This window comes from Rhea pennata, chromosome 7, assembly GCF_028389875.1.
Source record: "Rhea pennata isolate bPtePen1 chromosome 7, bPtePen1.pri, whole genome shotgun sequence".
NCBI classification, from domain to species: domain Eukaryota; kingdom Metazoa; phylum Chordata; class Aves; order Rheiformes; family Rheidae; genus Rhea; species Rhea pennata.
Genome location: NC_084669.1, coordinates 23,499,349 through 23,520,042, shown reverse-complemented (window position 1 = coordinate 23,520,042; position 20,694 = coordinate 23,499,349). Strand labels below are relative to the sequence as shown.

Here is a 20,694-nt window from a genome sequence, read left to right as displayed (position 1 = left end):
TGTTCAGATAGCATGAGGTACTAGGCTAAGACTGGAATCGTAACTTAGTCTTTCCAGAAATGACGGTGGGTGTTTCTTGGCACGGCTGTGGAGGAGCATGACATTGCTCACAACAGCGTTTTTTCATTGAGTCTTTGTGGCTTCAGAGAAGGTGCTTGGAATTATTAGAGCTTCTTACACTTTTTATGTTAGACCTTGAGTCTGGCAGAAGGCAAAGATGGTGTGATTGAAATGTGTGACAGTCAGCTCACATCTGTGCCTAGATGGAGATTCAGAACATGTCCCGCAGTTTGAGGTATAGACACTATTCTTATTACAGAAGACTTGGACTTGACAGGTGCCCAGAACTATCTGTGGAAGTGCTGGAAGAGATGTTACCTTGCTGCACCGAAGTTGAAGGACATTGCTCAGATGTTGCTGTGATCCTCTCAACGGTGCAGTTAGTCTGAGTAAATCTAAGTGCTAGCTGAAGCTAAACTGTGGCAATACTGGGCTTCAGTAGAAGCTCTGCAGATCTGCTAGAGAGTCGGAATAGTGCTCTTGGCAGCCGAAACCTGTGCTTTGGCATCTTTTCTGCGATCACACCCCATTTGCATGTGCCCTTAACAGTAAAGCAAGAGTTGAATCAGTTAAGTTCTCTTTCTAGAGATGTTTTCCAAATGGGTGGCACAGCGCTCCCCAGGGGAGGGCAGATTTACAGAAATGGCAGAATATTCTTATAGCCTGAACTTGTCAAAGCACATACGGTGATGGTAAGTGGAATAGGTGCTGTGGTATTACTGGCTGTTATGTTTCAGCTTCCCTTCAGCCAGCATCAGAGAAGATGCAGTGTCGGTCAGTTTGCCTCAGGGTTCAGCGCAGGTATTTGCTCAAACCTTCAGTCTATTCAGAGTTTCCAACATTGCTTTAAACCTAAGCCTTAGAAAGGGGAGAAATGCTGAGACTTTAAGCATGCAGGGGATTCTCTGACACTTCTCAAGTACAGAGGAACTTTAAAAGAATTTACTTGTAGTAAAATACATATTTTTTTTTAAGCTTAAATGGAGAGATGATAACACCAAGTTTCCTGTCAAATTTTTGCATAAAGCTGAAACATTCATGGTTGTAGAAGATTTCTTGTCAAAGCACTGGAGTGCCAAAAAATGAACTAGTAGCATAAAAGGCCCTACCCAACTCAGTTTTTAAACCTTGAAACAGAAAAATACCTATGGAGTATTAATTTCTACTGTTACTAATTGGGCATGTGGCTTGCTAAAGATAAGTGTCCTTTTCAGATTTGATGAAGCAAAAGGATTCTGGTGCCAGCTGCTAGACGGAGGAAAGACTAAATGCCTAGGAAAGAGTAAAGGAAGGAAATACTCTGATATGGATGTCTCGGTGAGTAACCATCTCACATTTGTTGGCAGCAAGAGAAGTAGAAACTTGAGATGCAATGAGCAAAACAAACCTGGATTTTTCTACCCTCTATGTCCTAGATGACCTATGGAACAGTGATTTAAAAAGTGGTGCAATTCACCACTAATTGATTTCACGCTAATATTACCTGTCTTTTCCACACAGTCACGGCTGTTTCTAAGAGACTTCTATCGGGAGCACAACATTGAATTATCCAAGCTGATGAACAGACTTGGACAACCGCTTCCGACCTGGCTCCGAGAGGAACTGCAGAATTCCAGCTGGAGCTGAGGGGGACTTCCTTGCCCCCTGTGCCACGAGGAAGTGTTGTGCGCTAACGTATGCTACGATGCCATCTCTTGTCAAGCCAAAACAATTGGACAAGTGAGCGGGAGCAGAGACCATACATACGTGCATGTGGAGCTCTTCCTTGCGTTTGGGAAGAGCTGCTGCCTCTGACACTGCCCTGGGGCAAGGAGTGCAAATCACATGCTAGATTATTAATAGTGTGTTACACTCTGACTCTTACTTACTGGGAGGATTTCAAATGCCTGCTCTGCGTTGAGCAAGAGGAGAGAGCACATTAATGCTTTATGTTTAAAGTACTCAGTGTATGCAACTGGCATTAGCTGAAGGGTTAATGTCTTACTCCTCTGAGTGAGTCCACTTAAAAAAAAAAAAAAAAAAAAGTATTAAGAGGGGAGCCCACTGATGAGAAAAGTACAGCAGCTTAATGCAAGGGGAATCTAGTCCAGTGAACCCCAGCTTTATCGAGTAGTCTAATTTGGCAACAACAGATGGGAGAAGGTCTTCCCCTGCAGAGTACGGTGGTGGTGATCACTACTTACGGTGCGATGGTGCGTGGCTCCTGGGGACTGCACCAGCCCTCCACGCTGCTTGCAGACAGACGTAATAGATATTACCTCTCCTTGTTTGCAGCATTGCCGGTGTGATACGAAGTAGACGAGGCAAAGCCACCGATATCACCACAGAAAACATGTTTGGTAACAGGGAAAAGGCTGCCATGCGTGGCAACATAGCTGGGTAACAGGTATTTCTCTGCTGGGATTTTAACCATTTTAAAAGCTGGAGACCCAAGCATTTACGTTTTCCCCTGAGCATACTTCCAAGATGCATTAGTGCAGCACAGCAGCTGGGGGAGGTCAGAGCTCAGGTACTTGTAAAATAAGGCTGATGCGGGTGAAGCCAGATAGATCAGTTCTCTGGATCTAAACAGCTTCAAAAAAATTGCAACGTTTTTCTCTTTTCAGCAGCTCCAGGGCCCTTACCAGGTATGCTGATAACTAGCATCTGTTTAATCCCCCTGCAGTCCAACAATACAAGGAGAAAGGCAAAAAAACAGGTAAAAGTAAGTAAGTATCACTCAGATGTAAAGGAAGGCTTAGAGTCAGAAGTGGTTTCCTGTATCCAAAAGAGGCAGTTTACTACTGCAGCAGATCTTCAAGTAACTACACTAAGGTGCTTTGCCTCCTCCTGCTGTTGCTGGATAATTATTCTCAGAGCAGTTCCTCCAGCACATGGTTATACATGTTTTCTCCTGCTGAGCGATGGCTTCTGAAGTCCTTTGGGCCATCTTCCCTCCCCAGGCACAGATGGGTCTTAAAGAAAGAGTGCTGCAATTCCAGAGAGAGGGGCAGGATCTGTATAAACACAGATTATGGCAACTTCCACAACTTTCATAGGCTCCTTTTCTCCTATCAGAGGAGAGAGGTTGCTTCAACCAAGCTTTTCCATTGAGCCTTAGGTATTGTGTATTTCTGAATGGTGCATTTACCATTGTATGTAAATGTATATAGTATGCAATATAGTATTTTATTTCATGTGCCCTTGGAAAGGGTAATTCTGTGCAGCCAAAAAAAAAAAAAAAGGACAAAGAATAGAAACCTCTCTCACTCCTGTTACAGAGAAGAGCCCAACATCCTGCACTGGATTCCTGTATAGCATCATTCACATTGAATGATAATGAAGAAATTCTTGGCTCTCAAAGCTGAGCACAAGTGTCTGAATAAAGGCTAGAAGTAGTAACAAGTGGATTCAATAAATGTACTACTTATTTTTCTTCTTTGTGATGGTTTGGAGTGATGTTATGGATCCCAGGCTTGTAGAAGGGGTAAGAAAAACTGAAGAACCTATTCCTACAGCTAAAATTTGGGAAGGCAACAACAACAAAGGTGTTACAATTGTTAGTTAGTTAGTTATCACTGCTGTAGAAACAGAGTTCTGAGGCTTCTTCCTTTCTCTGCCCATGTATCGCAGGCTTGCAGAAGCCAGCACAGCGCGCACAACCTGTAGTAGACTCAGTCTTATTGATTTGCACTAATGATGACTCGCGAGCCATTCCCAGCTACTGCCGCTCTGGGATTTCCTACTCAGTAGTGACAGAGCTTTGCTGTGCGCCTCCTGTCCAGGTATGCTTCCACCATGTGGCCTTGGCCAGCAGCCCAGAAGCAGACCTACAATAATAAGTAACCTTACATTCAACTAACAGTAAAATATTGTATAACTAGTCACAGTTGTGATGATAGCATTACAAAATAGCCTTGCAGCTCTCACTTTACCAAGCATTACAGAAACAAAAACAGCATTAACAGAGCAGGTATTCTTATATGATATTGCCACAGGAGGAGGCTCCCAGAACCAATGCTATGATACTTCATTAAGCACAGAAGCTCCCTTCTCTTAATCCATTACAGGTTACCACTTACATAATGACTTGAGGCTTCACTTCAGGCTATAGTGAATCTGTGAGGAGTTGGATTCAAAGATCTAAAAAAAAAAAAAAAAAAAAAAAAAAAACACCACCACCAAGATACTATCAATAAAGCCTGAGTGGGGCTCACTAAATGTCAGGGCTGCTATACTGGAGATGATAGTTCTTCAGTTAGGTGAGCAAAGGGCAGCTGTGCATCCTTCCTTCATTTCTGTGTCATGTTAGTTCTTCTTATGATAATGAAAAACAAATCAGTTGCTGTGGCCAGGTCCAAATGTGGGATGTTCTCATCTGATTTAGCTGACAAAGAGCCATTTTAAAATATGGTAATTCCCTCTTCTAGTACATTGCTGCAGAACAATCCCGTCAAAGCCAGACATCCCTTCAAAGCTGTGGAAATGAAACACTTGCTCCTAAACTTGAGAGAAGCTCTAAAACATCTGAAGACCAACAAGGGACATCTTTCCAGTGAGATAAGCAGATTACTAAATATTAAGCATTAGTCATTTACAATATATTTCTGACCATCACACATCATTTTGATACCAGAAATTGCAAATAAATGTAGCTTTCTTACATCACTATTTAAGAGAGCCTTCTTCATGGTAAGTAAGCAACTTAACATTCAAGACAATGAGGTCAGGCACAAAACATGACCTGTGAATTTAGTTTTGTAATGCATTTTTTTTTTTTTTTTTGGTCTGGTGTGTAGCAAATCTGACCATTTAAAAAAATGGAGTAATTCAATCCAGGTATCAGAAATGCCTGCAATTTTAATGTAAAGTAATAGCCCATGCAGGTCACATGTCAGAACTGGAAGTACACCTGACACATAAGAATTGGCAAAAGAGTAAGAAACAGCTTTTTCACAGATAGCCATCAGACCATATATACGGACCTCAGCAAAGAAAGCTCAGTGTGTGAAACTGGAAATTCTGCACCCTCTAGAATGCAATCAGGAAGATGCTTAGAAGTAGGCTGCCACTTCTTCCCACTAGGTGCAGGAAATACAGGGCTGTGCTGGCAACAGCTATGATTCTCAATTATAAAGACAAGACATTTATTTTAAGGGAATGGGGAAAATTCTTCTGTGAACAGTAGCAAGGACCAACTCTATACGAAACCTGATACCTGAGAACAGAAATTTTGAACTGATGACAGCACTGCAAAGATGATATCTTCTGGGCAGAAGCTTGCAGATACTGGAAGTCAGAAAGAAATTTAAAAAATCTTCATGTTAATTTAACAAAGAAAGAACCTGATCTAATAAAAACTGGTCCTGTTGTTTACTATACATCACAGTCAGCTGGCAAGAGAATACTTCAATTTCAGACTAAGCAAAGTTCCTGTATAATTTTCCCAGTCATTTTGCAATGCCAGCATTAAGAGGGCAAGCAAATGAATGAATGACAAACAGAACTGAACACGCATGTCTATCCCTTTGCTGCATCTTGAGTGCCTCCTGGCTGACACTGTGCACCTGTGAGCAAGTAAGTCACCAAGTCAATGGAAGCTAACACAAGCATTTTCAGCAGGCTACCTGAGTCCCTTCAGTCAGTAGGACATAGATTGACTACTGCTGCCTTTGTTCCAATTACAAAGACTTTGCTTACTTACTTACTTACAGTTAAAAGTTTGTGGAAGACTGACTGACTGACTGACTTAAATAAATAAAAAGCATAAACACAGTTAAGATGATTAGGCATTAGCGCTCATCTCTCAAAAAAAAAAAAAGGCTAAAAACCTTACAACCTTGTTTTGCTACAATACATGTACAGTGTAATTGAGTACTCTCGACACATACATTCATCTCCTCCACTATTGAATATGCAGAAATAGATTTATAGCCCTGAAGAGTGGGCTTTTCTTCCAAAACTCAATTCCCCCTGCTCATCTTTATAACTTTATCGACAAACACTCCAGTCTCTCCAAAATGCTTGGGGAAAAACACATCTGTAATTTTGTGACTCCTCAGTAGTCTGAAGTCCAGCTTATGGCTACTTCTCTTCTTATGGTAACAGAGCATCATAAATTGGAATGCTCCCAAAGAAGTCCTGCAAATATAAAGCCAGCCATTGGAAAAGGTGCTTTTCAGGGCTTATAACAACAAACAAGCATGTCTTGCCACTGAAGCCCTGCACAACTGTTGCCATCATAGTATTGTCTTCAAATTCCCAGACCTCTGAACAGTGACCCTTTTCTGGTTGACTGACTGACTGACTGACTTACTTTTAAAGCAAAATAAAGCATGAAATTGGAGGATAGGAGTGTGGAGAACCCTTCTACTATCACTACAGCTATGTATATTGTATGCAAGGGGGGGGGGTGTGTCTCCCCCCTTTTTTTTAATGGAATTTGTAGCATTTTTCCGCAGTAGCTCACAGCTCCTTCATAGCAATAGCATAGTTGTGCAGTGCAGTATTATTTTAAGTAGTCATGATGATGTAACTGTACACAGGCAACACTAACAAGAAAAAATAATCCACTACTTACTTACTTACAGAGCATGATAATTGTCTTTCTTTATACCAAGCATTAACAACGTACAGCGGTGAAGGTACCTTGTGAGAGAGTGCAAAGTTTGCATTTAGAAGTTACCATTGAGAAAAAAACCATTAACTAAGCATAGGCTGAAACAAAAACTGTAGCAGAGAATACTCCCAAACTGCTCTTACAACTTTCACCACTTACTTATTTCCACTCTTTGACATGCTTCCTTGCCCCCCCCCCCAGGAAAAGTTCAAGTACCCTTAAAATGGGAACAGTTAAGCAGAAAGTTCAAAAGTCACACATGCACGCAGACCATCTCTCCTATTATTATGTATATGTGGAGTTTAATTAGGGCCAAGAAAAAGAAAGATTATTATTTAGGTAGATATCAGATAAAATATGCTGCATAAAGTGTAGTTGAGAGCCATTTGCTCTATCAGTAAGGATTAAAAGCAAAAAGTCATAGGACAGTTGTGGTCCTCAGGAAAAAACAAACTAAACCAAAAACTCCTAGGAAGTCCTGATAGTAGAACCTGCTCTTTTACCTTTTCAGTTGTGAGCAGCCCTTCCAGTCTGGGCAATCTCTTACCCAGGTGCATCTTAGACATTTCATTTTAACGTCCTGCCTTGTTTCTAGGTAAGAAATCAGCAGTTTTTCAAACTCATAGAGAAACTTTTCATAGTTATGTCAAGTTACAGCCTAAACATACCAGGAGGAAGTATTAGGAGTCTTCACTGACATGGATCTTGCTTCTGCTTTTTCTGTTGACTCTGTGTCTTGCAAGATTATTTATTTCATCCATTCTAGCACTGTGCGGTGATGGCCAAGCTAGCTCTAAATGAGCTGGGAAGGCAAAAAAAAAAAAAAAAAAAAATCTAATCTGCTAGCACTATCAAGTGCTAGACTTGATAAAAATTAAACCCTACATGGCTTGAGGAAAAAAAAAGAAGGAAAAAAAAAAAAAGAAAATAAAACAACCCCTATACAGCTTGAGCATTAAAAAAGTTTAGATTCAACAGCTCTCCAAGAAGATGTTTCTGCATGGAAGCTGAAAGAAGAAAAGTATGTATCCCAAATAACTATCAAAAGCAGGAAACAAAAATAGAATCAGCTAATTCTAGCCCTACTTGTTGACAGGCATGTTGTTTCCTCAGATAACTCCAGTTCAGATGGTTTATTGGCTGTAAAGATGCCAAATGCAGATATGCTCCTCTGGGGAACTGCAGACCAGTCAGCCTCACCTTGATCCCTGGAAAGGTGATGGAGCAGCTAATCCTGGATAGATTTCCAGACATACGAAGAACAGGATGGTGATCAGGAGTAGTCAGCAGGGATTTACAAGGGGGAAATCCTGCTTAACCAACCTGCTAGACTTCTATGATGAGGTCAAGTGGCTCGATGGATAAGAGAGCAGTAGATGCTGTCTACCTTGACACTGTCTCCCATAGCATCCTCATAGACAAGCTGATAAAGTAAAAGCTGATAAAGCTAGGCAAGCAGTCAGTGAGGTAGACTGAAAACTGACCGAAGTATCAAGATCAGCACACAAAGTCCAGCTGGAGGCCAGTCACTAGTGGTGTCACCCAGGGGTAGATACTGGGGCCAATCCTGTTTAACAACTTCATTAATGGCCTGGATGATGGAACCAAACTCACCTTCAGCAAATTCACAGATGATATAAAACTAGGAGGAGTGGCTGATAGAGCAGATGGTTGTGCTGTTATTAGAGTGACCTCAACAGGCTGGAGAAATGTGCAGCGAGAAACTTCATGAAGCTCAACAAAGGGAAACGCAAAGTCGTGCACCTAGGGAGGAGCAATTCCTCACACTAGGACAGACTGGGGGGGCCGAGCAAGCAGCTGAAGAGCAGCTCTGCAGAGATGGACTTAAGATTCTTGGTGGACAAGTTGAACATTGGCCAGCAGTGTGCCCTTGTGGCAAAAGGAGCCAACTGCAAACTGAGCTGCATTAGAAAGAGCACTGCCAGCAGGTTGAGGGAGGTGATCTTTCCCCTCTGCTCAGCCCTGATGTGGCCATACCTGAAGTAGTGTCCAGTGCCTGGCTCTCCAGGCAAGACACACATGGATTTGCTGGAACAAGTGCAGTGAAGGGCCACAAAGATGATTAAGGACCTGAAACCTCTCTCCTAAAAGGAGACTTTCAGAGGGCTGGGATTGCTCAGCCTAGAGATGAAAAAGCTCAGAGAAGGTCTCATCAGTGTTTATAAATACCTGATGGGAGGGTGTAAACAAGACAGGGCCACACCATTCTTACTGGTGCCCAGTGACAGGACAAGAGGCAATAGACATGAACTGAAATACAGGAAATTCCACTTCAACATAAGGAAGTGCTGACTTACTGTAAGGATGGTTGAACACTGGAACAAGTTGCCCAGAGAGGTTGTGGAGTCTCCATGCTTGGAGACATTCAAAACCCATCTTGGGGGTCCCACGGTCCTTGGCAACCTGCTTTATAGTTTTGAACGCAATAAAAAAGATAATGTGCATTGCTATTTCTTTTCTCTTACAGCCATTAAGGGGAATACATAGAATGAGAGCAAGTGTACTTCTAGACAAATTCTATTTTGACCTCAGTATAAGCAGCTCTACTGTATTTCCTCAAACTAAAGATACTGGTGACAGTGCTCTGGTGCTCCTGAGGTATTTCAGTTATAATAATCTTAAAACTTGCCTGCACAGAGGGTAAGTGTAGTCTATCTAGTAGATGAGGCTCTGCCCTTTTCTTTCCCTAATCAGTCCAAATCCTGAATGCAAAAACTATCACTTCTGTTCCTGATATTTAGCACATTCAGCTTTTGCCCATCTCCCCTCTGCTCCTTTCTTTCTAGGAGATACTCCCTTCTTTCTTCCCTTATTTTTTCTCCTATAAACAGTGGAAAGGAAAAGGTTAGACTTTGTTAGAAAACTTTAAGTCTTCTCCAAACTCCTTGTCCTGAAAATGCAAGAACCAGAGAACACAGGAAGTGCTCCAGGATCCTAAACTTTCCAGGGATCAAGCTGTGCTCTCCTTTCTAAAGTCAGGAGTTTTGCCCAGTAACAGGTAGCTCATACAACACTGAGTTTGTTCAAAACCTACAGAATTTGACATAGTCTTACAAACATCAGTATTTATAATTAGCATGTAACTAGACACTGGAACAAATTACCGAAGACTGCCAAGGGCTGTAAGGAGGTCTTCCAATAGTTACTGTTGCACAATCAGAACTACAGGAACCTCAGCCACACTCTGTAGCCTGTGCCTTGCAGGAAGTCAAACCAAAGGAACCTGCTCACCTGCTTTGCCCAACAAGGGCATCAGCAAAATGGTTTTTTTCTTTCCTGTTTTTTTTTCAAGTGTCAGTGGAAATATCAAATACAAACAGGCATATAATTCTAACTTATAGGAACTAGAAGCTCCTTATTGTCATTAGCTAAACCAAATAAAAAGCAAAATATATTACTACAGAGAAATTACATTCCTAGCATCCATTAATCATCTGTTTCAATTAAAAGAGTCTTGATGTTTTCGTGCTTGCATTCTTACAGGTGGCAACAGCCTTTTAAATTTCCTTGTCATAAAAAGAAAAGGCTTCTAAAATTAATTTCCTGCAACACCATCCCCATTGGCTCTCTCACATACTCCATCAAGCATATCTCTAAACTGATGGGAGCAGAACACGAGCTTTCTTCATAACATATAACAATTACATCAAGGGTGAGCAGCTACTATTTTGTACAAGACTTTGGCAGTATGAAGCTCTGCATTACTAAGCAGTATCACTGACATCAAGACCGGAAGTGGCTGACAAAAGTTTAGAAAGGCTTACCTTTAACACCAGCTCCCCTCATGCCCCTCAACTATGCAGTCAGCAGGCTCTGCAGAGGAATGTCGTTCTCAGAGTGGTGCCAGGCAAGAAATTCTGGCTTGCAGCTTGCCTAAAAGCTCTGGTCACCTACCTCTTTCTGTCCTGCTATTGCCCAAGGCAGGACAGCCATCTACCAGCTCTCACAGGAGGAGAGAAGCTAAGGAGCTTCCCTTAGCACAGAGCTAGCCAATTCCATCAGACCATCAACACCATAGCAGAGAGAGGAGAGAGTCAGTCTAAGAAAACAAGTGTTTAATCAGGAAACGAGAAGAGACAAGGATAAGAAATCGATTACAGGAGAGTAATACCCCAGCCAAAAGAAACACGATTGTACAACTCGGAACGACCAGGACCAGAACATCCTAAGAGCCAGCAGTGCCCAGTGAGGGACACTCCTGAGGAAGAGCCCAAGCACTTCCAGCAGTCTCCAGGCAACTCAGTGCAGTCATGGACTCCAACTGCCCAAGCTCCAGCCTCTGCCCTCAGCAGCTGTTGCCTGAAGCCGCAGAGGTGGCCCTGGCCTGGCTACTCCAGTCTCAGCTTCTCTCAGCAGGAGGTGCTGAAAGGAATGGAGGGAGCACTGGCTGTACAGAGCAGTCCCAGCCTCTCCCGACAAGAGATGGTGTGTGCAGTAGGAGAAGCCCATAAAAAAAAAAAAAGGAAGGAAAAAAAGTTTACATATTTATAAATGCCAAAATAAATATTTAAGACAGACTCCCCCACCCCTCAAACATGTGCGCAATCACACTGCAAACTGCTCGCAGGACAGCCTCCAGGGGCTCAGGGAGAAAAGCAGTGACTACACCACAGGGCAGCCAGCTCAACTTCCTTCTCATTTCCTGATGCTTCTGAAGCCTGCAGCCCACTGGGAAGGAGGAGGAAGAGCGAGCAAAGCAGAGTGCCAACACGCAACAGTGCTGTAGAGGAATGTCATGGAATAAATACATCAGATCAGTGGTTTCCAACAAGTTAAAACTAAAATAAAAAAGACACCAGAAGGAAGGATGGTGTGAATGGAACTACAACTATGCGGGACGAAGGGCTGCACGTCCGTGGAGCTCTGTCTGCCGTCATGGCGAAAAGGTGGTCATTTCCAGAGAGACCCTTTGCCACAGCTCCTTTGTCTGCTTGCTGCGCTTTAGGTTCTGGAGAATATCATTAAACTGCATCATGCCCATGGGAGTCAGGCAGAAGGCGCTTCTGGCGCTGCGGATGGCATTCACAAAGTCATCGTAGTCAGCTGGAGTAAGGTGGATCAGCCGGTGATGAATGTACTGGATGGGGACAGGGAAAGAGCCTTAAGGTATATGCTCACCACCCTAACTCTAGTGACATTTCAGAGCAGAGCTCAAGCGCTCCCAAAGGTGACACATCACAGGATCCTGTTACCCCACAGCAGTCACAAGACTCAGAAGCTCTGACAGGAGAGCTAGCTCAACTGATAGCAGTGCTATATCTTACTTCCTAACATAGCTAAGGAGACAGTCCCCTCACAGCACCAGAAGCAGCTGTTCTCTCCTTCATGAGCATCAGACCATGGCATAGCCCAGGGCAAAAGGCTTAGCTAAAGGTCTTTGCCATCACCCACCTGCATCTAATCCTCACACTATTAATTCTGCAGGATATACATAGGGACCCAGCATATTCACAGGACATCTCCTTTGCTAAGGGGTATGGCAGGAGTAAGGCTTGCACTAATTTGTTACAAAGCATCCCTAGACCTAGCACTCTCAGTCAGAATCTGCCACTTCTATCAGTTTCTCAGCTAAGGCCCCAAAACTGCCCAACCAGCCTTTAACCTAGTTCACTAATGCAACTCAAAGCAACAGCTCAAGCAAAGCAGCTGTGATTGTCATGATGCAGCTGTGATGTCCCAGAATATCATCCGGGTGGCAGGACAGCTGATCCTAGACTCGCTGGACAGTGAGTCTACAGCACTACCCTTCTTGTCACATATTCAAGAGAAGTAGATACATGTTAGGCAGTCTGTTTATGCTGTTCTAAGGAAGAGGCAGCTCTGGTATCCCAGCTAGCTCACTGAAATACATTTGCCCTGGTTTCAGTAAATCCTGAAATACCTCATCTGTACTGGCAGCTAACCAAGTTACTTAGACCATTAATGCAAGCACACTAGACAGCCATGCCGGGGCTCAGTAAGGAGGTGAAGACAGGCCACAATCAAGGAAAGATAGACTAGGAGGCAGCAGACAGGTAGCCCAAGAGCATAAAAGATAAAGAAAAAAGTACAGAAGTTACAAGGCATGGGTAGCACTTGGAGCAAGAAAGGAAGAACAGTAGGGACACAAAACCACACCATCTCACAGGGTGAGCAAGAGGCCTTGAAAGAATCAGTGCAATAGCATCCTTTGGACACAGCCTCCATAAAGGCAAGCAGTGCCTACTCTAGATCCTACGAATGAGACGGATGCATCAGGCAACGGACAGTTCAGCTACCATTACCTCAAGGCCCCTTCCCCTCCACACGTGTGCAGCATCTGCAGGGCAAGTTGTGACAAGCAGGAAGTCAAGTAGCATGTTACCTGCATGTAGGCCTGCTGGCATCTCTGCACCAGCTGGTGAAAGGCTGGGGTGCGCAGGTGGTTGTGCACATGGGCTGGGTTGAGCCTCTGTAGAGCTTCCATGATGATCTCCTGCAGCACAAAAGGGCTCAGCACCCCCTTGGCTGCACCAACACAAAACTGATGCACGTAGTTTACACCTGCACAGGAGGGAGAAGTCACAATAACAGTGTTAAAGATGCAAAGAAGTCAGGCAACCACCCAGCAAGAACCGGATTTGGAGCACCTTCTTCCTAGCATAATATATTCTCCACCAGCCTTGGGGGAGAAGGGCCAGCGAACTCCCAGGGATAAGGGATCATTCTGATAAATCCATCAGGGCTGAGTACAGAGAAAGTACTACCTCAGCCACTCTGATATTTCCAGTTCTCTTGTTTTTAAAAAGGATGTGAAAAGTATTGTGACAGGATAACTACAGAGACAAGAGTATGCAGCACCTCCTCTCATCGTTTCCTTCCTGTTCATTTTAAAAGCATCTGCACCCGCCGCTCTCAGGCCTTGGTGAGGCTGGAGAGATATTCACATTTCTCCACTGCTGTCTGCACTGAAGCTCCCCTGGCAGTAGCAGGAGAAGCCATGTCACTAGACAGTGGCATATGGCTACTGTCACATGGTTGTAGACTTGTTTTTGCAAGTTCTTACAGCTGACAAAAAAAAAAAAAAAAAAAAAAAAAAAAAAAAGACCCAAGATGAAGTGAAAAAAACTGATAGTTTGAGCACCTGTTGCCACAGAAGGTCTTCAAAGAAGGCATAAATATACGTAAGAGAGAGGAATACTTACAAGATACTGGAAAGGGAAAAGAAAAAGCTATTGTTATAGAATGGAAGATGTACAAGCTCCAAGTCCAGTCCAACCCCAGGCACTTCATCCAGAGCCTCAAAATTCAACAACTTGCAGACAAAACCCAGAAAGAGAACAACTGGCTGAATGAAAGAGCAGCAAGGATCTTCTGAAACTGTCTCAGAAATAGGACACTGGCTTCACCCAATCTTTGGGATTTCAGTCTTGAGAGCTTTTCCCCCATGATCCAAATCCCAGCAAGTAGATTTCTGCTGAAGAACTGCTCTGAGCCTTACCTAACTTTGCAGCTAACCCAAGGAGCCATTTTACATCCTCCGTGTAGGGTGGGCTGCGGGAGAAGTTGTTGGGATGGTCGTTGTGAGCTCTTCGGCCAAGCATCTCCAGAGCCAGCATCCCTGTGAGAAAGGGGCAGCCAGAGTCAAGCAGCACTTCTGCCCCAGCAGGACTCAGTCTAGCTCTTACTCACTGCAATACTCTTTGATTGCCCTGCCCTTCATTAGCAGCAAATTCCCTGGCTGCAAAGAGCCCACAGAGAAACAAAATGCTTAGTTCAGAGACTGTTACCACAAGGAGGAGCTGCAAGGACAGCTGGATCTGCTCGAGGCTGGGAAATCTGCTCAACCATCACACCTCGCTAGAGCTGCCAAGAGACCACAAGTACCTACAGCACCTGGACCTAAAGCATGGACTGCAAGAGATGCCCTGAAAACAGTGGCTTTGTTCCAAATTTAGAAACAGAGGAGCTACCCAAATCAACCAGGGCAGCTGCAAAGACAGCAGGCCCACACTAAGCTTTAGTACGCCAATCTGCAAACATTTCACTCACTCCTTTACAGTTCTTCACACAACTCTTCCCATTTAAGCATCTTTTAAAAATTCAGCAAGCCCTATGTAACCCAATGGTCTGTCTTCATCTTTCAGGCCCTCCCCACCACCACTTCTCTGTTATTCAAGCTATTAAATGCCTTTCTGTCTTACCACTTGCCACAGTAATGCTTCCCATGACTTCTGCTCCCTTTCTGGCTGACAAGTACTTTCTCCTCTAGTTTTCAATAAAAAGCTGAAGCAACTTCGAAATAGCCTTCCTCCACCTTCTTGTCGTTCCTCTCCCTTTTCTGCCCTCCCCCTTCCCTGAAGAGCTGCTGGGTTGAACCATCACTATGTATGAGTAGCTTACTGCAATCTACCCTTAACTGCAAACTCTGAGACTCTGATAACCTTATACCAGTAACAGTCCAGGCAGACACTGTTTATTTCCTAATAACCAGTGTGACCGGGAAAGGAATACTACTTATACACCCACCTTCTAGGAAATGCAAGTTCCCTCCATACCAGTCTTCCACAACTGAGCTGGAGGGGCAGAGGGTGTTCTCTCAAGCGGCATCATTACACTAGAGCTGTGCCTGCATAGTCCAGGGGAGCAGGAACTGAACTCCATTTTCTTACACAGTCACAACTTCCACAACCACATCCTCAGAGCCCATTCAGGCTTCCTTACATGCACCTGCTGAAAGGCAAGATTCTTCCCAGCTCTACCCACTTAGCTTTCTCTTCTACTCTGACAGCTCTCAACAGCAACTGTACAACCTTCTAGTGCTTCACCTCCATTTTCACCCTCATGATGTGCTCATATGATCATGAAACAGTTTTCCCCATGTAGCTAGGATGCCATCATCCCCAACAGGTGCAGTAGGAAATTGCCAAACAACAAGAACCTGCTGCAACCCTGCCCTGAATCCCTCTTGAGGGGGCCATGGGAACCCACTTGGCTGTCCTTACCAACTCGGTATGCAGAGTGGAGGTAGTGCAGACCTTGGGGGCTCACAGGCTGACTGTGCTGCTCATCCTCGGCAGGAAAACCCCCTGTAACAAGGGAGTTGGGCTGTGAGGACAGAGTTGTCAAGGAAGCCCCCTGAATCGCTGGGAACGTTGATCCTGCATGGACACTTCCTACTGAAGAGAGCAAAACAGCAGCATTAGGACCCACCACCAAGCCTCTGGGAAGCCTTACTTGGGCCATCATCTCCCTCACCTGACCACCCACTGGCAACGTACTGTTTTGCTCCCCTAAACAGAACAATACAGCAACCAAAAACCACAGACTTGCAACTGAAGTACAGTGGGCTGACAGTATCTCTATTTTGTTTGCAAGCAGGGGCTGAAACGAGTCAATTACACGCTTGCTCATCTCTTTCCAGTATCCCATGGACATGCACATCATCCATGATTTACATGTAAATACATGTATTGGCTCAAATATCTTTCTGTGATTCTGACTTCTTGTTCAAGGAAATAAGCATGTCAGTCTCCATCTGATGAGAAAATGCTGAAAAAGTAATTGAATAAGAACTGTATTAGGTCACTCAAAGTTGAACATTGTGAGGTTCCTCCACTTCTGCTGTAAAACAGCTATGACTCCATCCAACAACCCCGTGGGAAGGGTGTTACTGGAGGCTAACCTCCAACTGATTCTCAGAAGGAACAGCAGATGCAAATACTGGCAGAATGTATCAAGTATCAGTAAAAACAGCAAGGTAACTTGAGAAGTTTTAGACACCTTCAGGCACTAAGGGGGGCAAATTCAAGGGAACTACAAGAAATCCATTTGCTAAATGGATACTGCCTAAATTTTCACAGGAAGCAATTAACACTGAGCCAATAAATTGCACTCTGACAAGAGACTCAAAGTTATCTAAACTTCCTCTGAAGAAGGGCTCACAGAGGAAAAGCAAGGTGCGCTTCAGAATTCCAGAGCAGAGATGCCATTAGATGTACAAACATGGCTACCTTTATTTCACAGCTTTTCTATACCAGCCTGGGCAATGCTCCATGTTCTAATTTCTTCTCTCCCCTGCTACCTCTGTGTTGTTTTGTTGTTGTTGTTTGGGGTTTTGGGGGGATTTTTTTCCCTCTTCTGGTGCATGTTTGCTAGTGCATAGTTGAATACCTGAGAACAATGTACCTTTAAGGACAGATCCACCTGACTCCCTCAGCAAAGCTGACACACAGTGCCAAACAGCCCACAAACTGGGGCAAAATCCATACTGCATTTGAAGTAGGCCAAGGAGAATAACCCATAAGAATGGGCTGAACTGTTGCCATCGTTCGAGCATCACCACATGACTACCTTCTCCATGAACAGTGAAATAATACTTAAGAACTGGAACGCAGAGGTTTACGCAAGCTATAAACAATGGCAACTGGAAAGGGTGGGGTTGTTTTTTCCTTTTGTTATTTTAAGTGCCGTAGGATGAGTTAACAGCTCTGGAGGATTCACAGCTCTTGGGAGGCATGCAGAAATCATTTCTCAGAGATAAGATTCACAGCTCCAAGCCAGGACTGAGGCTGTCAGCAAACAGAGGATGTTCTTCAAATTCCGAGGCCTTCAGGACTCCTCTATTTGTTTTTAGCTGGCTTTTTAGCATTAAAATGAAAGAAAGTGCCCTTAAAAATAACTGAAAAGGAAGCTCCTTTCTCTTGAAAATCTGGATATGAGGGAGGTCAACACATTTCTTAAGTGGTTTCCCACATGTCAGTCTTCCAGAGCGTGGTCAGTTGTGAAGCACTGATAAGCAAATGCACAAACAGGCAGACCACAGCATCTCCAGAGAGCTTGAGTCCAACCGCTATCTTCTGTTGCGGCACCCCGGTACAGTGGAAACGTGCCCACAATTCAGTCAACACATCTGCTGCTCCAGTTGTGCACACTACCTGATACAGGTAGTCACCCCAGCCCCAGGACAATACTGATGCAATCACTCAGACTGCCATTGGCATGATCCTACCAAAACATCTGTCCTCTCCTCTCCAGAGAACTTCCATGTTTGGAGTACTGGCATCTTTGATCTCACAGATCAGGAAATACAACTATTAATGCTACTGTAGCAGAAGTGTGACTGCTGACTGCTTCCTGCATCCTCTTTTTATCTGATCCAAAGGGATCACAAGAGGGAGGAATAAGCTCTAATAAATCAGAGGTCAGAAGGGCTAGGAGGTCTCCAAACACTTCAGTCTGAAAGGCCAAAATAATTTCACAGTGGAAATTTAGCTAGTCAGAAATTAAAGCCCCACTGAATCAGGCTTCCCTAGTATCCCATTAGGAACCCCAATACCCTTGAACATCTGCACCTGCAGGTTGAGGTGAACTTGGTCAGAACTTTTCACTGCAAGAGCCCTATTCCCACGTGTGATTAGTGAGGAGGATGTGACTGGAGTACAACTAGGAGGCACAGTAACCATACCTATGCTATGCATAGCCCAGGATCTGTAACACTCACTCGCTACATTGGAAGACAGTGACAGTCCTGTCTCGCTGTGATAGGGATGCACTGCAATCTGTGTCATGGATGGAACCGGCACACCAGGGAATGACACCGCTGTAGCTGCCAACGACGGGGTTGTTACCGAATAAGGGTACTGCGCTCCTATGAATGCTGGATGGACACCCTAAAACAGAAGATGAGTAACAGTCATGTCTACTTCCTCTGACCATTTAGAAGAAATCCAAAACATGATGTCTCCGCATCCCCAGATTGTGGAAAGTCCAATCAGACAGAGAGGAGAAAGCACAGGAAAAAAGCAGCACAGAAACTACCTTGAACCAGATGATTATTACATCTGCTTGCCCCTTATGTTTTTAAATCTAATCAGTTTGTACAAAAACACTCCAAGAACTTTCAAAAATAGACAGAGGCTAAAATATCCTTTGCTGTTTTTTCCCCTCTGTAGTTCTTATTTCATCTGAAAGCTCTCAATATAAGCTTTCTGTCAGGTGCCTTGCATGTTCTGAGAAACTGCAGAGCAATAATAATTAAAAGCTACTGACATAATACAGTATTTTATATTCTCTCAAGACTCTATATACACCCACAGAAGGCTCCTTATCAGTGAAAAAGCTGAGCTGGGGAGCTGAAGGTAGATACCACAACTCACTTAGGGAGAGAGGAAGCTAGAATTCAAGACACAGCAGCTCGCAGCCACATGCTCTCCCCAGTCAGCCGTATCCCTTCTGGAAGCAGCCACACAACTCCCTGTAAAGGAACAAGTCAATACCAAAACTCACTTGGGGGAAGGCTGAGCCAGGCACTGGGAAGACTGCTGGGCGCGGCATGTGCTGAATGGTGTGTCCAATATACTGAGGGTTACAGGGGATGTGAGTCTGGAGGGTGGTGTAGGGGTGGAGGCCCTGCGTGTGTGTGTGCGCCATAGCTGGTCCTGCCATCGTATGCTGCTGGTACATAGTCGATCCCACAGAAATCACTGGCATGACTGTTGCTGCTGCAGTTACTGCAGCTGCCACTGTCACAGTAGTTGGCTCAGAGGTCACCCGGTTGTCCGTCAACCCACGTACTGCTTCAGAGGCAGCCCGTGTACCACTGGCACTGCAGCCAGTGGCTCCTTCTCTCTGGGCTGCGGTCCCACCAACAGTCTGTTCATAAAGCCAGTACCACTGGTGAGCTACTTCAAAGAGGACCTCTGGGTACACGCCGCCTCCTTTGGCTGCCTCTTCTACTGCCATGCAGGCCTTCTCCAGCATCAGATTATCCTGAGGACAGGGGGAAGAAAAGCAGAGGGTGAAAAATGCAAAACTGGAAATGCCAGGAGACGGCAAAACTACAACAGGAGAAAACTGTAATGCATCTAAAATGGCTGTGGCTATAGGGACAGACAGAAACAAGGCTCCAGAATAACCAGAGCTGTTCATGAAAGACAAGAGAAATCCACAGAAATGCAATTAAGGCTGTCCAGCAACAAAAAGGAGCCAATTCCACAGATGAAAGCACATTCTTGATGGTGGAAATCAGGTTGTGCTAGCCATCTCCCATGTGATGCTCACCTGTTCCTTACACTGCACCAGGGCCCTCTGGATCTCGTTTGGGTTCAGGGCATGGGCATGGGGCAAGCAGCTGAGTGCCAGTTCAGCAGCTGCTCGCACCATGTTGGAGTCTCTAGCCCGTGAGGCCCTGTCCGCCAATGATGCCACCTCCGGAGGTGTCAGATGTCCATCCCAGCACTCCACCAAGATGTTCAAGGCTGCACTACCAATCTCCATGGCCTGCCCTAAGAGTAAAAGAGAATACTGTCATACTGCTAATCATGCCCAACACTGAGCCAGTTAGCTTCTCCCCTCCAACACGTGCACTCATAACTTCCCTCAGCGGCCAGCAACAGATTCCAGTTGTTCCCCTTTTAGGTTTCAAATCAGATTCAGGCTCTTCCTCTGAAAAAGCAGGATAGGTAAGAGCCCTGAATAAGCCGAATAAACAGGCAGTGACTGAGGGCACTATTATCCAAGCTAAGTGAAAGGTGCACTTGAGGCAGTGAGAGGAACTTGCCATAACTGCTTTGGTACCCACAAACCACAGCTTGGACTGTTCCTTGACTTCTGGCACATCAGGAAAACATGAACTTTCCCGGGAGTGTTTTTTGTGCTCTAGAAGCCACACAGGCAGAAAGCTGATAGTGGGACTGGATGCAAACAGAAGAAGGAGGAAAGTGAAATTTTGAACACAGCCAAACAATGCATTTCAATTTTACAAGTGGGCATCTCTTCAGCAGACCCCCAAAGGAGAAGATCAGTCTGTGTGCACATCCCTTTCCCAAAAGCTTCTGAGCTTCTAGTTGATGGCTCCAAGTACTGAAGTACATTGCAGTACAAACAAGAAGAAACAAGACACCAGAATTTTCCATGCCAAAACAAACACTACAGTGTAAATCACCAGTTCCTAGCTTGTAGCACTGGTTGTGCCACTGGCTTACATGGCTACCACAGCACATCAGCATCACCGCGTCTGGGCACAAGCTCACCTCCCTCCCCTCCTTCCTGTTCAA

General features: G+C 44.5%; 2 protein-coding genes across 7 annotated transcripts in view; one reads left to right on the top strand and one right to left on the bottom strand.

The window, feature by feature from the left end:
* NDST2 (N-deacetylase and N-sulfotransferase 2) overlaps positions 1–4,710 on the top strand; it is a 137,429-nt gene extending 132,719 nt beyond the window's left edge. For 4 of the 6 annotated variants that reach the window (XM_062579878.1, XM_062579876.1, XM_062579877.1 and 1 more), the window contains 2 exons: positions 1,275–1,377; positions 1,561–3,480. In XM_062579878.1, coding sequence (XP_062435862.1) covers positions 1,275–1,377; positions 1,561–1,686 — 229 coding nt within the window. In that variant the 3' untranslated portion in view covers positions 1,687–3,480. Of the gene's footprint in view, positions 1–1,274; positions 1,378–1,560; positions 3,481–3,672 lie in introns of those variants that run through there. The other 2 variants (XR_009958920.1, XR_009958919.1) reach the window with 2 other exon arrangements.
* A 6,009-nt stretch (positions 4,711–10,719) lies between these two features.
* ZSWIM8 (zinc finger SWIM-type containing 8) overlaps positions 10,720–20,694 on the bottom strand; it is a 61,692-nt gene continuing 51,717 nt past the window's right edge. The window contains exons 20-26 of the mRNA XM_062579875.1: positions 19,700–19,923; positions 18,926–19,408; positions 18,141–18,309; positions 15,643–15,816; positions 14,139–14,258; positions 13,023–13,201; positions 10,720–11,756 (exon numbers count right to left, since the gene is read on the bottom strand). Of these exons, the coding sequence (XP_062435859.1) occupies positions 11,553–11,756; positions 13,023–13,201; positions 14,139–14,258; positions 15,643–15,816; positions 18,141–18,309; positions 18,926–19,408; positions 19,700–19,923 (1,553 nt within the window). The 3' untranslated portion in view covers positions 10,720–11,552. The remainder of the gene's footprint in view (positions 11,757–13,022; positions 13,202–14,138; positions 14,259–15,642; positions 15,817–18,140; positions 18,310–18,925; positions 19,409–19,699; positions 19,924–20,694) is intronic.